This window comes from Carcharodon carcharias, chromosome X, assembly GCF_017639515.1.
Source record: "Carcharodon carcharias isolate sCarCar2 chromosome X, sCarCar2.pri, whole genome shotgun sequence".
Lineage (NCBI taxonomy): Eukaryota > Metazoa > Chordata > Chondrichthyes > Lamniformes > Lamnidae > Carcharodon > Carcharodon carcharias.
Genome location: NC_054507.1, coordinates 26,839,387 through 26,859,498, shown reverse-complemented (window position 1 = coordinate 26,859,498; position 20,112 = coordinate 26,839,387). Strand labels below are relative to the sequence as shown.

The 20,112-nt window shown below is 50.7% G+C and overlaps 1 protein-coding gene across 1 annotated transcript in view; it reads right to left on the bottom strand.

Annotated features, from left to right (window-relative positions):
• Positions 1–20,112, bottom strand: part of LOC121273255 (RE1-silencing transcription factor-like) — a 147,957-nt gene that overhangs the window by 52,125 nt on the left and 75,720 nt on the right. The window contains exon 2 of the mRNA XM_041180285.1: positions 15,982–17,317. Coding sequence (XP_041036219.1) covers positions 15,982–17,155 — 1,174 coding nt within the window. The 5' untranslated portion in view covers positions 17,156–17,317. The remainder of the gene's footprint in view (positions 1–15,981; positions 17,318–20,112) is intronic.

Sequence of the window (20,112 nt, the reverse complement as noted above, 5' to 3'; positions counted from 1 at the left end):
AAAAAGAGCGAGAGAGAGAGAAAGGGGAAAAAAGAGATGGAGAGAGAGAGAAAGCAGAAAAAGAGAGAGGGAGAGAAGGAGGAAAAAGCGGGAGGGAGAGATAGAAAGGGGAAAGAGAGAGGGGGAAAGAGAGAGAGGAAGTGAGAGAAAGCGGAAAAAGAGCGAGAGGGAGAGAGAGAAAGGGGAAAAAAGAGATGGAGAGAGAGAGAAAGGGGAAAGAGAGAGAGAGTAAAAGTGAAAAAAGAGAGGGAGAGAGAGAAGGGGGAAGAGATAGAGAGAAAGGGGGAAGAGGGAGAGCGGAAGTGGAAAAAGGGAGAGAGAGAAAGGGGGAAAAGAGAGAGAGGGAGAGAGAATGGTGAAAGAGAGAGAGACAGAGAGAAAGGGGAAAGAGAGAGAGAAAGGGAGTGAGAGAAAGGGGAAAGAGAGAGAAAGGGAGAGAGAGAAAGCAGAAAAAGAGAGGGAAAGAGGGGAAGAGAGAGAAGGGGGAAAAGAGAGAGAGAGAGAAAGGGGGAAAAGAGAGAGAGGAAGGGGAAAGAGAGGGGAAAAAGAGAGAAAAGGAAAAAAAGAGTGGAAAAAGAGAGAGAGAGAGACAAAAAGAGGGAAGGAGAGAGAAAGGGAAAAGAGATGGAGAGAAAGGGGAAAGAGAGAGAGGGAGGAAAAAACAGGGAGAGAAAGTGGAAAAAGAGAAATAGGAAGAGAGGGAAGGGGTGAAAAGAGAGAGAAAGGGGAAGAAGAGAGAGGAAGAGAGAGAAAGGGAGAAAATGGAGAGGGAGAAAGGGAGAAAAGGGAGAGAGAGAAAGGGGGAGAGAAAGGGGAAAGAGAGAGAAAGGGGAAAAAGAGAGACAGAGAGATGGGGAAAAAGAGAGAGAAAAGGGAAAGAGAGAGAAAGGTTAAAGGGAGAGAGAGAGAAAGCAGAAAAAGAGAGAGGGAGAGAAGGAGGAAAAAGAGGGAGAGAGAGAAAGGGGACAAAAAGAGAGAAGGAGAGAGAAAGGGGAAAGAGATGGAGAGAAAGGGGAAAGAGAGAGAGACAGGGGAAAGAGAGAGGGGGAAAAGAGAGAGAGGAAGTGAGAGAAAGGGGAAAAAGAGAGAGGGAGAGAGAGAGAAAGGAGAAAAAGAGAGAGAAAGGGGAAAAAGTGAAGGAAAGAGAGAAGGAGGAAAGAGATAGAGAGAAAGGGGGAAGAGGGAGAGAGAAAGTGGAAAAAGGGAGAGAGAGAAAGGGGGAAAAGAGAGACAAAGAGGAAAAAGAGAGAGAGGGAGAGAGAATGGTGAAAGAAAGAGAGAGAAAGGTGAAAGAGAGAGAGTGAAAGGGAAAAGAAATAGAGGGAGTGAGAGAAAGGGGAAAGAGAGAGAGAAAGGGGAAAAAGAGAGGGAGAGAGAAAGGGTAAAGAGAGACATAGTGAAAGCAGAAAAAGAGAGGTGAAGAGAGAGAAGGGGGAAAGAGAGAGAGAGAAAGGGGAAAGAGAGAGAGAGAGAGAAAAGGGAAAGAGAGAGAGAGGAAAAAAGAGGGAGAGAAATAGGATTAGAGGGAAAGGGTAAAAAGAGAGAGAAAGGGGAAGAAGAGAGAGAAAGGGGAAAAAGGGAGAGAGAGAAAGGGGAAGAGAGAGGGAGAGAGAGAAAGGGGAAAAGGGAGAGAGAGAGAAAGGGGAAAAGAGAGAGAGAGAGGAGGGAAAAAGGAGGGAGAGAGAGAAAGGGGAAAGAGAGAGAGAGAAAGAAAGGGGAAAAATAGAGAGAAAGGGGAAAGATAGAGGGGAAAAGAGAGTGGAATTGTGGGAAAGGGGAAAAAGAGAGAGAGGGAGAGAAGGAAAGGGGAAAAAAGGAGAGAGAGAGAGAAAGGAGACAAAAAGACGGAAGGAGAGAGAAAGGGGAAGGAGAGAGAGGAAAAAAGAGGGAGAGAGAGAAAGTGGAAAAAGGGGGGAGAGAAAGAGAAAGGGGAAAGAGAGGGAGAGAGAGAAAGGGGAAAAAGGGGGGAGAGAGAGAGAAAGGGGAAAGAGAGAGTGAGAAAAAGGGGGAAAGGGAGAGAGAAATGGGAAAATAGGGAGGGAGGGAGAGAGGGAAAGGAGAAAAGGGAGGGAGAGAGAAAGGGGAAAGAGAGAGAGAGAGAGATAAAGGTTAACGGCAGAGAGAGATAGAGAGAGAGAATGCGGAAAAAGAGTGAGGGAGAGAGAGAAGGGGTTAAAAGAGGGAGGCGGAGAGGGAAAGGGGAAAAGAGAGAGAGAGGAAGAAAAAGAGAGAGAAAGTGGAAAAAAGAATGGGAGGGAGAGAGAAAGTGGAAAAAGAGAGAGAAAGGGAAAAGAGAGAGAGAGAGAGAGAAAGGGGAAAAGAGAGAGAGGGAGAGAGAGAAAGGGGAAAGAGAGAGGGAGAGAGAGAAAGGGGAAAATGAGAGAGAGGGAGAGAGAGAAAGGGGAAAGAGGGAGAGAGAAAAAGGGGAAAGAGGGAGAAAAGGGAAAAAGAGAGACAGAGAGAAAAAAGGGAAAAAAAGATAGAGAGAATGGGGGAAAAGAGAGACAGAAAGAGAGAGGAGGGAAAGAGAGAAAGGAAGGGGAAAAGAGAGAGAGAGAAAGGGGAAAAAGAGAGAAAGGGGAAAAAGAGAGAAAGGGGAGAAAGAGAGAAAGGGGAAAAAGAGAGAGAGAAAGAGGAAAAAGAGAGAGAGAAAGGGGAAAAAGAGAGAAAGAAAGGGGAATGAGAGAGAGAGAAAGGGGAATGAGAGAGAGGGGCAAAGGAGTGAGAGAGAAAGGGGAAAAGGGAGAGAGAATGAGGAAAAAGAGAGAAAAAGGAGATAAAGAGAGAGAAACAGCCCAAGGGAAAAAGCAACAGTAAAGAGAAAATGAGCCATCAAGAGAGAGAAAAGGGAGCGAGAGGGAAAGAGTAAAGGGGAGAGAGAAAAGGGTGAGAGAGAGCAAGAGTAATGGGGCAAGAGGGAGACAGTAAAGGGAGCAAGAGAGAAAGTGTAAAGGGACTAGAGGGAGAGTAAGGGGTGAAGACCGAGTGAGAGAGAGCGTGAAAAGGAGCGAGAGAGAAAAGAATCGAGCAATAGAGCAAAGGAGTGAGTGAGGGGGAAAAGGAGCGATAGACAGAGAAAAGGGGCCAGAGAGAAAAAGTAAAGGAGTGAGGGGGAGGGAAAAAGAGCGAGGGGAGGGAAAAGCAGCGAGGGGAAGGGAAAAGGAGCGAGGGGGAGGGAAAAGGAGCGAGGGGGAGGGAAAAGGAGCGAGGGGGAGGGAAAAGGAGTGAGGGGGAGGGAAAAGATGCGAGGGGGAGGGAAAAGGGACAAGGGAGAGGGAAAAGGCGTGAGGGGGAGGGAAATGGAGCGAGGGGGAGGGAAAAGAGTGAGGGGGAGGGAAATGGAGCGAGGGGGAGGGAAAAGGAGCGAGAGGGAGGGAAAAGGGACAAGGGAGAGAAAAGGAGAAAGAGAAAGAGAGAAGGAGCCAGAGAGAGAAAAAAGGAGCCAGAGAGAGAAAAGGGATGAAAGAGAAAGAGAGAGAGAAAAGGAACGAGTGAGAAAAAGGGAGGGAAAATGAGAGAGAGAGAGAAAAGGAGCGAGCGAGAGAAAAGGAGCGAGCGAGAGAAAAGGAGCGAGCGAGAGAAAAGGAGCGAGCGAGAGAGAAAAGGAGTGAGGGAGAGTGAGAAAAGGAGCAAGAGAGAGAGAAAAGGAGCGAGAGAGAGAGAAAAGGAGCGAGCAAGAGAGGAAAGGAGCGAACGAGCGAAAGAGAAAAGGAGCGAGTGGGAGAGAGAGAAAAGGAGCGAGTGAGAGAGAGAGAGAAAAGGAGCGAGTGAGAGAGAAAAGGAGCAAGAGAGAGAGAGAACAGGAGCGAGCGAGAGAGAAAAGGAGCGAGCGAGAGAGAAAAGGAGTGAGAGAGAGAGAAAAGGAGCGAGCGAGAGAGAAAACGAGTGAGTGAGAGAGAAAACGAGTGAGTGAGAGAGAAAAGGAGCGAGCGAGAGAGAAAACGAGTGAGTGAGAGAGAAAACGAGTGAGTGAGAGAGAAAAAGAGCGAGTGAGAGAGAAAAGGAGCGAGAGGGAGAGAGAGAAAAGGAGCGAGCGGGAGAGAGAGAAAAGGAGCGAGCGGGAGAGAGAGAAAAGAAGCGAGTGAGAGAGAGAAAAAAGGAGCGAGAGAGAGAAAAAAGGAGCGAGAGAGAGAAAGGGAGCGAGCGAGAGGGAGAGAAAAAGAGCGAGCAAGAGAGAGAGAAAAAGAGTGAGCGAGAGTGAAAAAGAGCGAGCAAGAGAGAGTGAAAAGGAGCGAGCGAGAGAGAAAAGGAGCGAGCGAGAGAGAAAAGGAGCGAGCGAGAGAGAAAAGGAGCGAGCGAGAGAGAAAAGGAGCGAGCGAGAGAGAAAAGGAGCGAGCGAGAGAGAAAAGGAGTGAGGGGGAGGGAAAAGGAGCGAGGGGAGGGAAAAGGAGCGAGGGGGAGGGAAAAGGAGCGAGGGGGAGGGAAAAGGAGCGAGGGGGAGGGAAAAAGAGCGAGGGGAGGGAAAAGGAGCGAGGGGGAGGGAAAAGGAGCGAGGGGGAGGGAAAAGGAGCGAGGGGGAGGGAAAAGAAGCGAGGGGGAGGGAAAAGGAGCGAGGGGGAGGGAAAAGGAGTGATGGAGAGGGAAAAGGAGAATGAGAAAGAGAGAAGGAGCGAGAAAGAAAAAAGGAGCCAGAGAGAGAAAAGCAATGAAAGAGAAAGAGAGAGAGAAAAGGAGCGAGCGAGAAAAAGGGAGAGAAAATGAGAGAGAGAGAGGAAAGGAGCGAGCGGGAGAGAGAGAGAAAAGGAGCGAGAGAGAGAGAGAGAAAAGGAGCAATCAAGAGAGAGAGAATAGGAGCGAGAGTGAGAGAAAAGGAGCGAGAGAGAAAAGAATTGAGCAATAGAGCAAAGGAGGGAGTGAGGGGGAAAAGGAGCGATAGACAGAGAAAAGGAGCGATAGACAGAGAAAAGGAGCGATAGACAGAGAAAAGGAGCGATAGACAGAGAAAAGGAGCGATAGACAGAGAAAAGGAGCGATAGACAGAGAAAAGGGGCCAGAGAGAAAAAACAAAGGATTGAGGGGGAGGGAAAAGGTGTGAGGGGGAGGGAAAAGGAGCGAAGGGGAGGGAAAAGGAGCGAGGAGGAGGGAAAAGGAGTGATGGAGAGAGAAAAGGGACAAGGGAGAGAAAAGGAGAAAGAGAGAAGGAGCGAGAGAGAAAAAAGGAGCCAGAGAGAGAAAAGGAACGAAAGAGAAAGAGAGAGAGAAAAGGAGCGAGCGAGCAAAAAAAGGAACGAGCGAGAGAGAAAAGGAGCGAGCGAGAGAGAAAAGGAGTGAGGGAGAGAGAGAAAAGGAGCGAGGGAGAGAGAGAAAAGGAGCGAGGGAGAGCGAGAAAAGGAGCGAGGGAGAGCGAGAAAAGGAGCGAGGGAGAGGGAGAAAAGGAGCGAGAGATAGAGCGAGAAAAGGAGCGAGCGGGAGAGAGAGAAAAGGAGCGAGAGAGAAAAGGAGTGAGCGAGAGAGAGAAAAAAGGAGCGAGCGAGAGAGAGAGAAAAGGAGCGAGCGAGAGAGAGAGAAAAGGAGCGAGCGAGAGAGAAAAGGACTGAGCGAGAGAGAGAGAGAAAAGGAGCGAGCGAGAGAGAGAGAAAGGAGCGAGCGAGAGAGAGAAAAGAAGTGATCGAGAGAGTGAGAAAAGGACCGATCGAGAGATTGAGAAAAGGAGTGAGCGATCGAGAGAGAAAAGGAGCGATCGAGAGAGAAAAGGAGCAAGCGAGAGAGACAGAAAAGGAGCGAGCGAGAGAGAGAGAAAAGGAGCGAACGGGAGAGAGAGAAATGGAGTGATCGAGAGAGAGAGAGAAAAGGAGCGAGTGAGAGAGAGAGAGAGAAAAGGAGCGAGCAAGCAAGAGAGAAAAGGAGGAAGAGAGAAAGAGGAGCGAGAGAGAGAGAAAAGGAGTGAGCGAGAGAGAAAAGGAGCGAGCAAGAAAGATAAAAGGAGCGAGCGAGAGAGAGAGAGAAAAGGAGCGAGTGAGAGAGAGAGAGAGAAAAGGAGCGAGCAAGCAAGAGAGAAAAGGAGGAAGAGAGAGAGAGGAGCGAGAGAGAGAGAAAAGGAGTGAGCGAGAGAGAAAAGGAGCGAGCAAGAAAGATAAAAGGAGCGAGCGAGAGAGAACAGGACTAGCGAGAGAGAAAAGGAGCGAGAGAGGGAGAAAAGGTGCGAGAGTGCGAGAGAAAAGGAGCGAGTGAGAGAGAGAAAAGGAGCGAGAGAAAGAGAGAAAAGGAGCGAGAGAAAGAGAAAAGGAGCGAGCGTGAGAGAGAGAAAAGGAGTGAGAGAGAGAGAAAAGGAGCGAGCGAGAGAGAGAAAAGGAGCGAGCGAGAGAGAAAAGGAGCGAGCGAGAGAGAGAAAAGGAGCGAGTGAGAGAGAGAAAAGGAGCGAGAGAAAGAGAGAAAAGGAGCGAGAGAAAGAGAAAAGGAGCGAGCGTGAGAGAGAGAAAAGGAGTGAGAGAGAGAGAAAAGGAGCGAGAGAGAGAGAGAGAAAAGGAGCGAGAGAGAGAGAGGAATGGAGCGAGAGAGAGAGAGAAAAGGAGCGAGAGAGAGAGAGAAAAGGAGCGAGAGAGAGAGAGGAATGGAGCGAGAGAGAGAGAGAGAGAAAAGGAGCAAGAGAGAGAGAAAAGGCGCGAGCGAGCGAGAGAAAAGGCGCGAGTGAGTGAGAAAAGGAGCGAGGGAGAGTGAAAAGGAGCAAGAGAGAGAAAGAGTAAAGGAGCGAACGAGAGAGAGAAAAGGATCGAGCGAGAGAGAGAAAAGGAGCGAGCGAGAGAGAGAAAAGGAGCGAGCGAGAGAGAAAAAAGGAGCGAGAGAGAGAGAGAGAAAAGGAGCGAGAGAAAGAGATAAAAGGAGTGAGAGAGAGAGAAAAGGAGCGAGAGAGAGAGAGAGAGAGAAAAGTAGCGAGAGAGAGAGAAAAGTAGCGAGAGAGAGAGGAAAGGAGCAAGAGAGAGAGAACAGGAGCGAGTGAGAGAGAACAGGAGCGAGAGAGAAAAGGAGCGAGCGAGAGAGAGGGAAAAGGAGCGAGCGAAAGAGAAAAGGAGCGAGCGAGAGAGAGAGAAAAGGAGCGAGCGAGAGAGAGAGAGAGAAAAGGAGCGAGCGAGAGAGAGAGAGAAAAGGAGCGAGCGAGAGAGAGAAAAGGAGCGAGAGAGAGAGAAAAGGGAGCGAGAGAGAGAGAAAGAAAAGGAGCGAGTGAGAGAGAAAAGGAGCGAGCGAGAGAGAAAAAAGGAGCGAGCGAGAGAGAGAAAAGAAGCGAGAGAAAGAGATAAAAGTAGCGAGAGAGAGAGAAAAGGAGTGAGCGAGAGAGAGAAGAGGAGCGAGAGAAAGAGATAAAAGGAGTGAGTGAGAGAGAAAAGGAGCAAGAGAGAGAGAGAGAGAGAAAAGGAGCAAGTGAGAGAGAGAGAAAAGTAGCGCGAGAGAGAGAAAAGTAGTGAGAGAGAGAGGAAAGGAGCAAGAGAGAGAGAACAGGAGCGAGTGAGAGAGAACAGGAGCGAGAGAGAGAGAGAGAGAAAAGGAGAAAGTGAGAGAAAGAGAAAAGTAGCGAGAGAGAGAGAAAAGTAGCGAGAGAGAGAGGAAAGGAGCAAGAGAGAGAGAACAGGAGCAAGAGAGAGAGAAAAGGAGCGAGCGAGAGAGAGAGAACAGGAGCGAGAGAGAAAAGGTACGAGTGAGAGAGAGAGAGAAAAGGAGCAAGCGAGAGAAAAGGAGCGATCGAGAGAGAGAGAGGAAAGGAGCGAGAGAGAGAGCGAAAAGGAGCGAGCGAGAGAGAGAAAAGGTGCGAGCGAGAGAGAGAAAAGGAGCGAGCAAGAGAGAGAAAAAAGGAGCGAGCGACAGAGAGAAAAGGAGCGAGAGAGAGAGAGAAAAGGGAGCGAGAGAGAGAGACAGAAAAGGAGCGAGCGAAAGAGAAAGAGAAAAGAAGCGAGACTGAGAGAGAGAGAGAAAAGGAGCGAGCGAGAGAGAAAAGGAGTGAGTGTGAGAGAGAAAAGGAGCGAGCGAGAGAGAGAAAAGGAGCGAGTGAGAGAGAACAGGAGCGAGCAAGAGGGAAAAAGAGCGAGAGAGAGAGAGAGAGAACAGGAGCGAGAGAGAGAGAGAGAAAAGGAGCGAGCGAGAGAGAGAGAAAAGGAGCGAGCGAGAGAGAGAGAAAAGGAGTGAACGAGAGAGAAAAGGAGTGAGTGAGAGGGAAAAGGATTGAGAGAAAGAAAAGGAGCGAGCGAGAGAGAAAAGGTGCAAGCGAGAGAGAAAAGGAGCAAGCGAGAGAGAAAAGGAGCGAACGAGAGAGAAAAGGAGCGAGTGAGAGAGAAAAGGAGCAAGCGAGAGAGAAAAGGAGCGAGCGAGTGAGAGAAAAGGAGCGAGCGAGAGAGAGAAAAGGAGCGAGAGAAAGAGAAAAGGAGCGAGCGTGAAAGAGAGAAAAGGAGCGAGCGAGAGAGAAAAGGAGTGAGAGAGAGAGAAAAGGAGCGAGCAAGAGAGAAAAGGAGCGAGCATGAGAGAGAAAAGGAGCGAGGGAGAGTTAAAAGGAGCAAGAGAGAGAAAGAGTAAAGGAGCGAGAGAGGGAGAGAAAAGGAGCAAACGAGAGAGAAAGAGAAAAGGAGCGAGACAGAGAAAGAGAGAAAAGGAGCGAGCGAGAGAGAGCGAGAGAGAAAAGGAGCGAGAGAGAGAGAACAGGAGCGAGAGAGAGAGAGAGAGAAAAGGAGCGAGCGAGAGAGAGAGAAAAGGAGCGAGCGAGAGAGAGAGAAAAGGAGTGAACGAGAGAGAAAAGGAGTGAGTGAGAGGGAAAAGGATTGAGAGAAAGAAAAGGAGCGAGCGAGAGAGAAAAGGTGCAAGCGAGAGAGAAAAGGAGCGAGTGAGAGAGAAAAGGAGCGAGAGAAAGAGAAAAGGAGCGAGCGTGAAAGAGAGAAAAGGAGCGAGCGAGAGAGAAAAGGAGTGAGAGAGAGAGAAAAGGAGCGAGCAAGAGAGAAAAGGCGCGAGTGAGTGAGAAAAGGAGCGAGGGAGAGAAAAGGAGCAAACGAGAGAGAAAGAGAAAAGGAGCGAGACAGAGAAAGAGAGAAAAGGAGCAAGAGAGAGAGAGAGAGAGAGAAAAGGAGCGAGCGAGAGAGAAAAGGAGCGAGCGAGAGAGAAAAGGAGTGAGCGAGAGAGAGAAAAGGAGCGAGCGAGAGAGAGAAAAGTAGCGAGTGAGAGAGAACAGGAGCGAGCGAGAGAGAGAAAAGGAGTGAATGAGAGAGAAAAGGAGTGAACAAGAGAAAAAAGGAGTGAGAGAAAGAAAAGAAGCGAGCGAGAGAGAAAAGGAGCGAGCGAGCGAGAGAGAGAAAAGGAGCAAGTGAGAGAGAGAAAAGGAGCGAGCAAGAGAGAGAGAAAAGGAGTGACTGAGAGAGAGAAAAGGAGCAAGCAAGAGAGAGAAAAGGAGCGAGAGAGGGAGAGAAAAGGAGCAAGTGAGAGAGAGAGAAAAGTAGTGAGAGAGAGAGGAAAGGAGCAAGAGAGAGAGAACAGGAGCGAGAGAGAGAGAGAAAAGGAGCGAGCAAGAGAGAAAAGGAGCGAGCAAGCGAGAGAGAAAAGGAAGAAGAGAGAGAGAGGAGCAAGAGAGACAAAAGGAGTGAGCGAGAGAGAAAAGGAGCGAGTGAGAGAGAGAGAACAGGAGCGAGAGAGAAAAGGTATGAGCGAGAGAGAGAGAGAAAAGGAGCGAGCGAGAGAAAAGGAGCGAGCAAGAGAAGAAAAGGAGCGATCGAGAGAGAGAGTAAAGGAGCGAGAGAGAGAGCGAAAAGGAGCAAGCGAGAGAGTGAGAGAAAAGGAGCGAGCGAGAGAGAGAAAAGGAGCGAGCGAGAGAGAGAAAGGGAGCGAGAGAGAGACAGAAAAGGAGCGAGCGAGAGAGAAAGAGAAAAGGAGCGAGACTGAGAGAGAGAGAGAGAAAAGGAGCGAGCGAGAGAGAAAAGGAGCGAGTGAGAGAGAGAAAAGGAGCGAGCGAGAGAGAGAAAAGGAGCGAGTGAGAGGGAAAAAGAGCGAGAGAGAGAGAGAGAAAAGGAGTGAGCGAGAGAGAAAAGGAGCGAGCGAGAGAGAGAGAACAGGAGCGAGAGAGAAAAGGTACGAGTGAGAGAGAGAGAGAAAAGGAGCAAGCAAGAGAGAGAAAAGGAGCGATCGAGAGAGAGAGAAAAGGAGCGAGCGAGAGAGAGAGAGAAAAGGAGCGAGCGAGAGAGAAAAGGAGTGAGAAAAAGAAAAGGAGCGAGCGACAGAGAGTGAGAAAAGGAGCGAGCGAGAGAGAGAGAGAGAAAAGGAGCGAACGAGAGAGAAAAGTAGTGAGAAAAAGAAAAGGAGCGAGCGAGAGAGAGAAAAGGCGCGAGCGAGTGAGAAAAGGAGCGAGGGAGAGTGAACAGGAGCGAGAGAGAGAGAGTAAAGGAGCAAGAGAGCGAGAGAAAAGGAGTGAGAGAGAGAGAGAAAAGGAGCGAACGAGAGAGAAAAGGAGAGAATGAGAGAGAAAAGGAGTGAACGAGAGGGAAAAGGAGTGAGAGAAAGAAAATGAGCGAGCGAGAGAGAAAAGGAGCGAGCGAGAGAGAGAGTAAAGGAGCGAGCGAGAGAGACAGAAAAGGAGTGAGAGAGAGAGAAAAGGAGCGAGCGAGAGAGAAAAGGAGTGAGCAAGAGAGAAAAGGAGTGAGAGAGAGAGTAAAGGAGCGAGCGAGAGAGACAGAAAAGGAGTGAGAGAGAGAGAAAAGGAGCGAGCGAGAGAGAAAAGGAGTGAGCAAGAGAGAAAAGGAGTGAGAGAGAGAGAAAAGGAGCGAGCGAGAGAGAAAAGGCGCGAGTGAGTGAGAAAAGGAGCGAGGGAGAGTGAAAAGGAGCAAGAGAGAGAAAGAGTAAATGAGCGAGAGAGAGAGAGTAAAGGAGCGAACGAGAGAGAAAGAGAAAAGGAGCGAGACAGAGAAAGAGAGAACAGGAGCAAGAGAGAGAGAGAGAGAAAAGGAGCGAGACAGAGAAAGAGAGAAAAGGAGCAAGAGAGAGAGAGAGAAAAGGAGCCAGCGAGAGAGAGAAAAGGCGCGAGCGAGCGAGAGAAAAGGCGCGAGAAAAGGAGCGAGGGAGAGTGAAAAGGAGCAAGAGAGAGAGAGAGTAAAGGAGCGAGAGAGAGAGAGAAAAGGAGTGAACGAGAGAGAAATGGAGTGAACAAGAGGGAAAAGGAGTGAGAGAAAGAAAAGGAGCGAGCGAGAGAGAAAAGGAGCGAGAGAGAGAGAAAAGGAGCGAGCGAGAGAGAAAAGGAGCGAAAGAGATAACAGGAGCGAGCGAGAGAGAACAGGAGCGAGCGAGAGAGAAAAGGACCAAAAGAGAGAGAAAAGGTGCGATAGTGCGAGAGAAAAGGAGTGAGAGAGAGAGGAATGGAGCGAGAGAGAGAGAGAGGAATGGAGCGAGAGAGAGAGAGAGAAAAGGTGCGAGAGAGAGAGAGAGAAAAGGAGCGAGTGAGAAAGAGAAAAGGCGCGAGCGAGAGAGAGAAAAGGCGCGAGCAAGCGAGAGAAAAGGAGGGAGCGAGTGAGAAAAGGAGCGAGGGAGAGTGAAAAGGAGCAAGAGAGAGAGAGAGTAAAGGAGCGAGAGAGAGAGAGAGAAAAGGAGCGAACGAGAGAGAAAAGGAGCGAACGAGAGAGAAATGGAGTGAACAAGAGGGAAAAGGAGTGAGAGAAAGAAAAGGAGCGAGCAAGAGAGAAAAGGAGCGAGAGAGAGAGAAAAGGAGCGAGCGAGAGAGAAAAGGAGCGAGCGAGAGAGAAAAGGAGTGAGCGAGAGAGAAAAGGAGCGAGAGAGAGAGAGAGAAAAGGAGTGAGAGAGAGAGAGAAAAGGAGTGAACGAGAGAGAAAAGGAGTGAACGAGAGGGAAAAGGAGTGAGAGAAAGAAAAGGAGCGAGCGAGAGAGAAAAGGAGCGAATGAGAGAGAGAAAAGGAGTGAAAGAGAGAGTGAAAAGGAGCAAGCGAGAGAGAGAGAGGAATGGAGCAAGAGAGAGAGGAATGGTGCGAGAGAGAGAGAGAGAAAAGGAGCGAGTGAGAGAGAGAAAAGGCGCGAGCGAGAGAGAGAAAAGGAGCGAGAGAGAGAGAGAAAAGGAGTGAGAGAGAGAGAGAGAGAAAAGGAGTGAACGAGAGAGAAAAGGAGTGAACGAGAGGGAAAAGGAGTGAGAGAGAGAGGAATGGAGCGAGAGAGAGAGGAATGGAGCGAGAGAGAGAGGGGAATGGAGCGAGAGAGAGAGAGAGAAAAGGAGCGAGAGAGAGAGAGAAAAGGAGCAAGTGAGAGAGAGAAAAGGCGCGAGCGAGAGAGAGAGAAAAGGAGCGAGAGGGAGGAATGGAGCGAGAGGGAAAAGGAGCGAGAGAGAGAGAGAAAATGAGCGAACGAGAGAGAAAAGGAACGAGTGAGAGAGAAAAGGAGCGAGCGAGAGAGATAAAAGGAGCGAGCGAGAGAAAAGGCGCGAGCGAGCGAGAAAAGGAGCGAGGGAGAGTGAAAAGGAGCAAGAGAGAGAGAGTAAAGGAGCGAGAGAGAGTGAGAAAAGGAGCGAACGAGAGAGAAAAGGAGTGAACGAGAGGGAAAAGGAGTGAGAGAAAGAAAAGGAGTGAGCGAGAGAGAAAAGGAGCGAGAGAGAGAGAAAAGGAGCGAGCGAGAGAGAAAAGGAGCGAGAGAGAGAGAAAAGGAACGAGCGAGAGAGAAAAGGAGTGAGCGAGAGAGAAAAGGAGCAAGCGAGAGAGAGAAAAGGAGCGAGCGAGAAAGAAAAGAAGGGAGCTAGAGAGAGAGAAAAGGTGAGAGAGTGCGAGAGAAAAGGAGCGAGCGAGAGAGAGAAAAGGAGCGAGAGAAAGAGAGAAAAGGAGTGAGAGAAAGAGAAAAGGAGCGAGCGTGAGAGAGAGAAAAGGAGCGAGCGAGAGAGAAATGGAGCGAGAGAGAGAGAGAGAAAACGAGAGAGAGAAAAGGCGCGAGTGAGCGAGAGAAAAGGAGCGAGCGAGCGAGAAAATGTGCAAGGGAGAGTGAAAAGGAGCAAGAGAGAGAGAGTAAAGGAGCGAGAGAGAGAGAAAAGGAGCGAATGAGAGATAAAAGGAGCGAGCAAGAGAGATAAAAGGAGAGACTGAGAGAGAAAAGGAGCGAGAGAGAGAGAAAAGGAGCGAGCAAGAGAAAGGAAGCAAGTGAGAGAGAGCAAAGGAGAGAGCGAGAGAGAAAAGGAGCAAGAGAGAGAGAAAAGGAGCGAGCAAGAGAAAGGAAGCAAGCGGGAGAGAGCAAAGGAGCAAGCGAGAGAGAGAAAAGGAGCGAGCGAGAGAGAGAAAGGGTGCGAGCGAGAGAAAGAGAAAAGGAGCGAGAGAAAGGGAAAAGGAGCGAGAGAAAGAGAAAAGGAGCGAGCGTGAGAGAGAGAAAAGGAGCGAGAGAGAGAGGAATGGAGCTAGAGAGAGAGAGAGAGGAATGGAGCGAGAGAGAGAGAGAGAAAAGGAGCGAGCGAGAGAGAAAAGGAGCAAGCGAGAGAGATAAAAGGAGAGAGCGAGAGAGATAAAAGGAGAGAGCGAGAGAGAAAAGGAGCGAGCGAGAGAGAGAAAAGGTGCGAGCGAGAGAAAGAGAAAAGGAGCGAGCGTGAGAGAGAGAAAAGGAGCGAGAGAGAGAGAGAAAAGGAGTGAATGAGAGAGAAAAGGAGCGAGTGAGAGAGAGAGAAAAGGAGCAAGCGAGAGAAAAGGATCGAGAGAGAGAAAAGGAGCGAGAGAGAGAGAAAAGGAGCGAGAGAGACAGAAAGGGAGCGAGTGAGAGAGAACAGGAGCGAGAGAGAGAGAGAGAGAGAACAGAAGCGAGAGAGAGAGAGAGAGAACAGAAGCGAGAGAGAGAGAGAGAGAAAAGGAGCTAGCGAGAGAGAGAGAAATGGAGCGAGCGAGAGAGAAAAGGATTGAGTGAGAGAGAGAGAGAAAAGGAGTGAGCGAGAGAGAACAAGAATGAGTGGGAGTGAACAGGAGCGAGCGAGAGGGAAAAGGAGCGAGAGAGAGAGGAATGGAGCGAGAGAGAGAGAGAAAAAGAGCGAGCGAGAGAGAGAGAAAAGGAGCAAGCAAGAGAGAAAAGGTGCGAGCGAGCGAGAGAAAAGGCGCGAGCGAGTGAGAAAAGGAGCGAGGGAGAGTGAAAAGGAGCAAGAGAGAGAGAGAGAAAAGGAGCGAGCGAGAGAGAGAGAAAAGGAGCGAGAGGGAGAGAAAAGGAGCGAACGAGAGAGAAAAGGAGTGAGAGAAAAAGGAGCAAGCGAGAGAGAAAAGGAGCGAGAGAGAGAGAGAAAAGGAGCGAGAGAGAGAGAAAAGGAGGGAGCGGGAGAGAAAAGGAGCGAGCGGGAGAGAAAAGGAGCGAGCGGGAGAGATAAAAGGAGCGAGTGAGAAAGAAAAGGAGCGAGCGAGAGAGAAAAGGAGCGAGCGAGCGAGAGAAAAGGAGCGAGAGAAAGAGAAAAGGAGCGAGAGAGAGAGAAAAGGTGCGAGCAAGAAAAGGAGCGAGGGAGAGTGAAAAGGAGTGAGAGAGAGAAAAGGAGCGAGAGAGAGAGAGAGAAAAGGAGTGAGCGAGAGACAGAGTAAAGGACCGAGAGAGAGAAAGAGAAAAGGAGCGAGCGAGAGAGAGAGAAAAGGTGCGAGCGAGAATAGGAGCGAGTGAGAGTGAAAAGGAGTGAGCGAGAGAGAGAGTAAAGGACCGAGAGAGAGAAAAGGAGCGAGCGAGAGAGAACATGGAGTGAGAGAGAGAGAGAGAGAGAACAGGAGCGAGCGAGAGAGAGAGAAAAGGAGCGAGAGAGAGAGAAAGGGAGCAAGAGAGAGTAAAGGAGCAAGAGAGAGTAAAGGAGCAAGAGAGAGAGAAAAGGAGCGAGCGAGAGAGAGAGAAAAGGGTTGAGAGAGAAGAAGAAAGGGCAAGAGAGAGAGAGAAAAACAGCAGGAAAGAGAAATGGAGAGAGAAAAGGAGCAAGAAAGAAAGAGAAAGGGGAGAGAGAAAAACAGTGTAAAAGAAACATGCAGAGAGAGAAAAGGAGCGAGAGAGAGAAAAGGAGCGAGAGAGAGAAAAGGAGTGCGGGGGAGAGAAAAGAAGCGAGAGAGAGAAATGGAGCAAGAAGGGTTGAAGGAGCAAGAGAGAGAGAGAGATAATCAGTGAGGTGGAGAAAAGAGGAGTGAGGGAGGGAAAAATGGAGCGTGACAGAGAGAGAAAAGGGGCAAGAAAGAGAAAAGGAGCAAGCGAGAGTGAAAGAGTAAAGGGGCCAGAGAGAGGAAAAGGAGTGAGAAAGCAAAGGAACGAGAGAGAGAGAGATAACTGGTGAGGGGGAGCAAAGAGGAGTGAGGAGAAAAATGGGGCGAGACAGAGAGAGAAAAGGGGCGAGAAAGAGAAAAAAGGAGAGCGAGAGAGAAAAAAGGAGAGAAGGAGAGAGAAAAGGAACCAGAGATAGAGAAAAGTAGTGAGAGAAAGAAAAGGAGCGAACGAGTAAAGGGGCCAGAGAAAGGACAAGGGTCGAGAGAGATCTAACTGGTGAGGGGGAGAAAAGAGGAGTGAGAGAGAGAAAAATGGGGTGAAAGAAGGAGTGAGAGATAGTGGATAGGAGTGAGAAAGAGGGGAAAGGAGTGAGAGAGAGAGAGAGAGAAAAGGAGCGAGAGCTAAAGAGGAAGAGATAGAAAGAGAGAGAAAAAGAGTGAGAGAGAGTGGATAGGAGTGAGAGAGAGGGGAAAGGAGTGAGAGCTAAAGAAGAAGAGAGAGAGAGAGAAAAGGAGCGAGAGCTAAAGAGGAAGAGAGAGAGAGAGAAAAGGAGCGAGGGAGAGAGAGAGAGAGAGAGAAAAGGAGCGAGAGAGAGTGGATAGGAGTGAGAGGGGAAAGGAGCGAGAGCTAAAGAGGAAGAGAGAGAGAGAGAAAAGAGGGAGAGCTAAAGAGGAAGAGAGAGAGAGAGAAAAGGAGCGAGGGAGAGAGAGAGACAGAGAAAAGGAGCAAGAGCTAAAGAGGAAGAGAGAGAGAGAGAAAAGGAGCGAGGGAGAGAGAGAGAGAGGGATAAGTGAGCAGGACAGGACACCAGCCAGTGCTTTGCTGCTCCTCGACACGTACCGTTATGCAGGGTCATGGCGTGTCTCCTCAGTGCATTGCTGTGAGCGGTGGCATACTCGCACCAGTTACACTTGAGCATCAGCCCCTTACCATCCACTCCTTTCTTCAGGTGGGTCAGCTTGTGGCGTTTGAGGTTCTCCTTACGGGCACAGGCAAAGCCGCACTGGTCACACTGGAAGGACTTGTTGCCGGTGTGCAGCGCAATGTGCTTGACCAGCGAGTGCCGGTACTTGGTCTTCCAGCCGCAGGTCTTGCACATGTAGATGCGGCCGGTGGTGCCATTGGCGCTAATGTGAACCAGCTTGTGTTGACGCCAGAAGGAGATCTTGTTGGTGGTGTAGTTACACTGGCTGCACTTGATCACGTCGCTGCCTTCTTTCAGGTGCTCCTCCCTCTCGTGGATACGCAGGTCCTGTTTCCCCCTCGCCACATAGGAGCACAGGTCGCACTGGTACTGCTTGGACTGCCACTTCTGCTTGTTGGACTGGGAGGCCCGGGTATCCGAGGGAGGCGGCCGGGAACCTGGTGACGATTCTCCGCTCAGCCCCGCCTGTTCTGAGTCGGGCTCCAGCTCGCCCTCGTAGCTCTGGTAGACGGTGGAGAAATGCTCCTGCTGCTGGGCGGTCAGCTCCTCCTCTGTGGGCAGGGCCTCCTGCAGCTCACAGGCTCCCCGCCGTTTCCGGCCCTGACCCCCCTCCTCGCCGACCACCACCACCTTGTAGTTGAGCAGGGGCTCCTCCCCACCCGCCCCGCCCGAGGGAAAGGCCCCCAGGGCCTTGGCTTGACCGTTGTGCCTGGTGTCGGCCAGGCCCTCCTCTTCCACCGCCCCGGAGAAGTTCCACTGCCTGTCCAGAGGCTTGACCCCGTCCGGCTGGAGGTCCCAGCTGTAGGCGCCACGCGGTCCCAGGCACTCGCTGCCCTCCGAGGCCAAGGGCGAGGGCTCCTCTGTGTCGTAGGGAGGCCACCACTCGCCCGCCGGCTCCTGCTTGACTGAGGAGGGCACCTCCTGGTACAGCCGCATGTTGCCATGGGCGTCCTGGTGCTGCTGGAAGGCCTCGGGGTTGTCGGTGATGAAGGTGCAGAGGGTGCAGGTCAGCGGCTTAATCTCCTGCGACCCCTCGATGAACTCCATCAGCCCCTTCCCGCTGTCCTTCGACAAAGTCGGGGAGGACATCGCCGAGCTGGGCAAACCAGCCCCCCGGCGTGCCGGTGCCCTCTGCCCTCCGAGGTCCCCCCTAACGAGGCGACAGCAAATCTCTGTTCATGGTGGTGAAGCCCGGCGCGCGATCCACCTCCAGCGGCCCTGCCACACATCGGGACATCTCACGGCCAAAACCTAAGGACAAGCACAAGGGGGACACAGGACAGAGAGTCAGGGAGGGGCAGGGCTGAAGAGACTGACTGGCGTTTACGCCGAAGCACCCCAACCCTAACCCCCACCCTCCCTCCCTCCCACCCACACCCCATCTCACCTCCTCAGCATGTGCCTATTTATAGCCAAGTTGTGCACAGCAAGCTCCCACCAACTGCGAGGAGGGAGGTGGCGAGGCGCGCAGTGGTTGCTACTTTGGCCCTGATCTCCATTTCCCCACACAGCCTTCCACGAGTGGGGTCCCTAGTTGAGACCCAGTGCCAAGCAATCAATCCCCACGATCCCTTTGGCCATTGGCACCACAAGCAGTGACCCCCACCACCCCCCCACCCCTTCCCACGAGGCTCTGACATAGGAGCCTGAACCCAGGGGCTGTTTGCTCCACAATCCATCCTGTAAATTAAATTTCAGCCCACCCCCAAGCTGCCATAATGGGATGTAATCTCATGTTTTTGCATCATTAACCAGGCTACCGGGTAACTAGCACAATAATATTAATCCAAACCACTGGGATACCTTTCCCCACATAGAGTCACAGTTGAAGGATCAGTACCAAGGGAGTGCCACACTGTCAGAGGATCAAGTTTATATCCCTGACACGTTTATATTTCTCTCTCTTTCTCCCACATGCACCATTGCACCTCTCTTCCACGCCCCCCCCCACACACACACACACACACATTTCTCTCTCTCTCCCCCCCCCACACACATACACACACGCATTTCTCTCTCTCCCCCCACACACACACACACACACACATTTCTCTCTCTCCCCCCCCACACACACACAGACACACACACACACACACATTTCTCTCTCTCTCCCCGCCCCACACACACACACATTTCTCTCTTTCTCCCACACACACAATTGTACCTCTTTCTCCCCCCCAACCCACACACACACGCATTTCTCTCTCTCCCCCACATACACACACACATTTCTCTCTTTCTCCCACACACAATTGTACCTCTTTCTCCCACACACTTGTCTCTCACACACACACTTGTCTCTCTCTCACGGACACACTTGTCTCTCTCTCAAGGACACACTTGTCTCTCACGGACACACTTGTCTCTCACGGACACACTTGTCTCTCTCTCTCACACACACACATTTGTCTCTCTCTCTCACACATTTGTCTCTCTCTCTCACACACATACACTTCTCTCTCTCACACACACACTTCTCTCTCTCACACACACACTTCTCTCTCTCACACACACACTTCTCTCTCTCACACATACACTTCTCTCTCTCACACACACACTTCTCTCACACACACACACTTCTCTCACACACACATATACTTCTCTCACACACACATATACTTCTCTCACACACACACTACTCTCTCTCACACACACACACTTGTCTCTCCATCACACACACACACATGCTCTTGTCTCTCCCTTACACACACACTTGTCTCTCCCTCACACACACAAAGTTTCTCCCTCACACACACACGCACAAGTTTCTCTCTCTCTCACACACACACTCTTGTCTCTCCCTTACACACACACACACACTTATCTCTCCCTCACAAACACACACACGTTTCTCCCTCACACACACACACACACACACACTCTTGTCTCTCCCTTACACACACACACACACACACACTTGTCACTCTCTCATACACATTTGCCTCTCTCTCTCTCTCACACACACATTTGCCTCACTTTCATTCATACACACATGCTCGTCTCTCTCACACATATTTGTATCTCACATTCACACACAAACATTTGTATCTTTCTCTCTATCACACACATTTGTGATAAAGTGGAGTACCATGTACCTTTAAGAGAATGCAAGTGGACTAAGCATGTGACAGTATTGTCCAATCACTGTACAGGGCGGGCCACTAGTTAACTGAGCCTAGAGCTGGAGGTGGTTGCTGGAGCGTGCCATTGTACCGTCTGCTTAAGAAGAACCAGAAATGGAGTTGGCAAGCCCCGCACCAGGATGACTTCCTGAAAGTGAAGCGATTGTTAAGATCGTCGGCCTTGTTGGTCTACTTTGGCCCCGAAGCGGAGTTAATTTTTAACAACTGCCTGGCGCTGGTTCTCACTGGGGGTCCCCATATGGAATTGGGACTGTCCTTCCACATTGGGTGGTGGACGGCTCCGAACGACCTGTTGGTTATAAATCTCGCACACTCGGTGCGGCAGAGTGACGATATTCCCAAATCGAAAAAGAGGGATTATCTACTGTGTCCGGCGTCCGGAAGTTTCACCAATATCTTCACGGTCGCCATTTCTATATTATAACTGACCACAAGCCCCGACTAGGATTACTTGGAGAAGATAAAGCGATGCCCCCTAACACATCAGCTGGCATCCAGAGGTGGGCATTAGTGTTAGCCGCCTGTGAATACACTTCTGTTCACCGTTTGGGTAGTTCAATCACACACACCGATGCACCAAGCCACTTACCCCTGCTGGCCAATAACAGGGAGGTTCCAATGCCCCAGGAACTGGTCCTAGTGCGAAATTTTCTGGATTCCTCCCCTGCTCAGACCCGACAAATCCGGGAGTGGACAAACCGGGACCCGCTATTGTCTACCGTCCGGGCGCAGGTCTTGAATGGTTGGTCAGGTGGATCGAAATCCCTATTCTGATGGCAGATATGAACTCTCCTGCCGGGGTGACACATTACTCTGGGGGAGCCGGGGTTATCGTGCCCCCTGAGGGGGCGAAGGCTGTTATTAGCCGGGCTACATAACGCTTACCCGGCCATTAGCAGAATG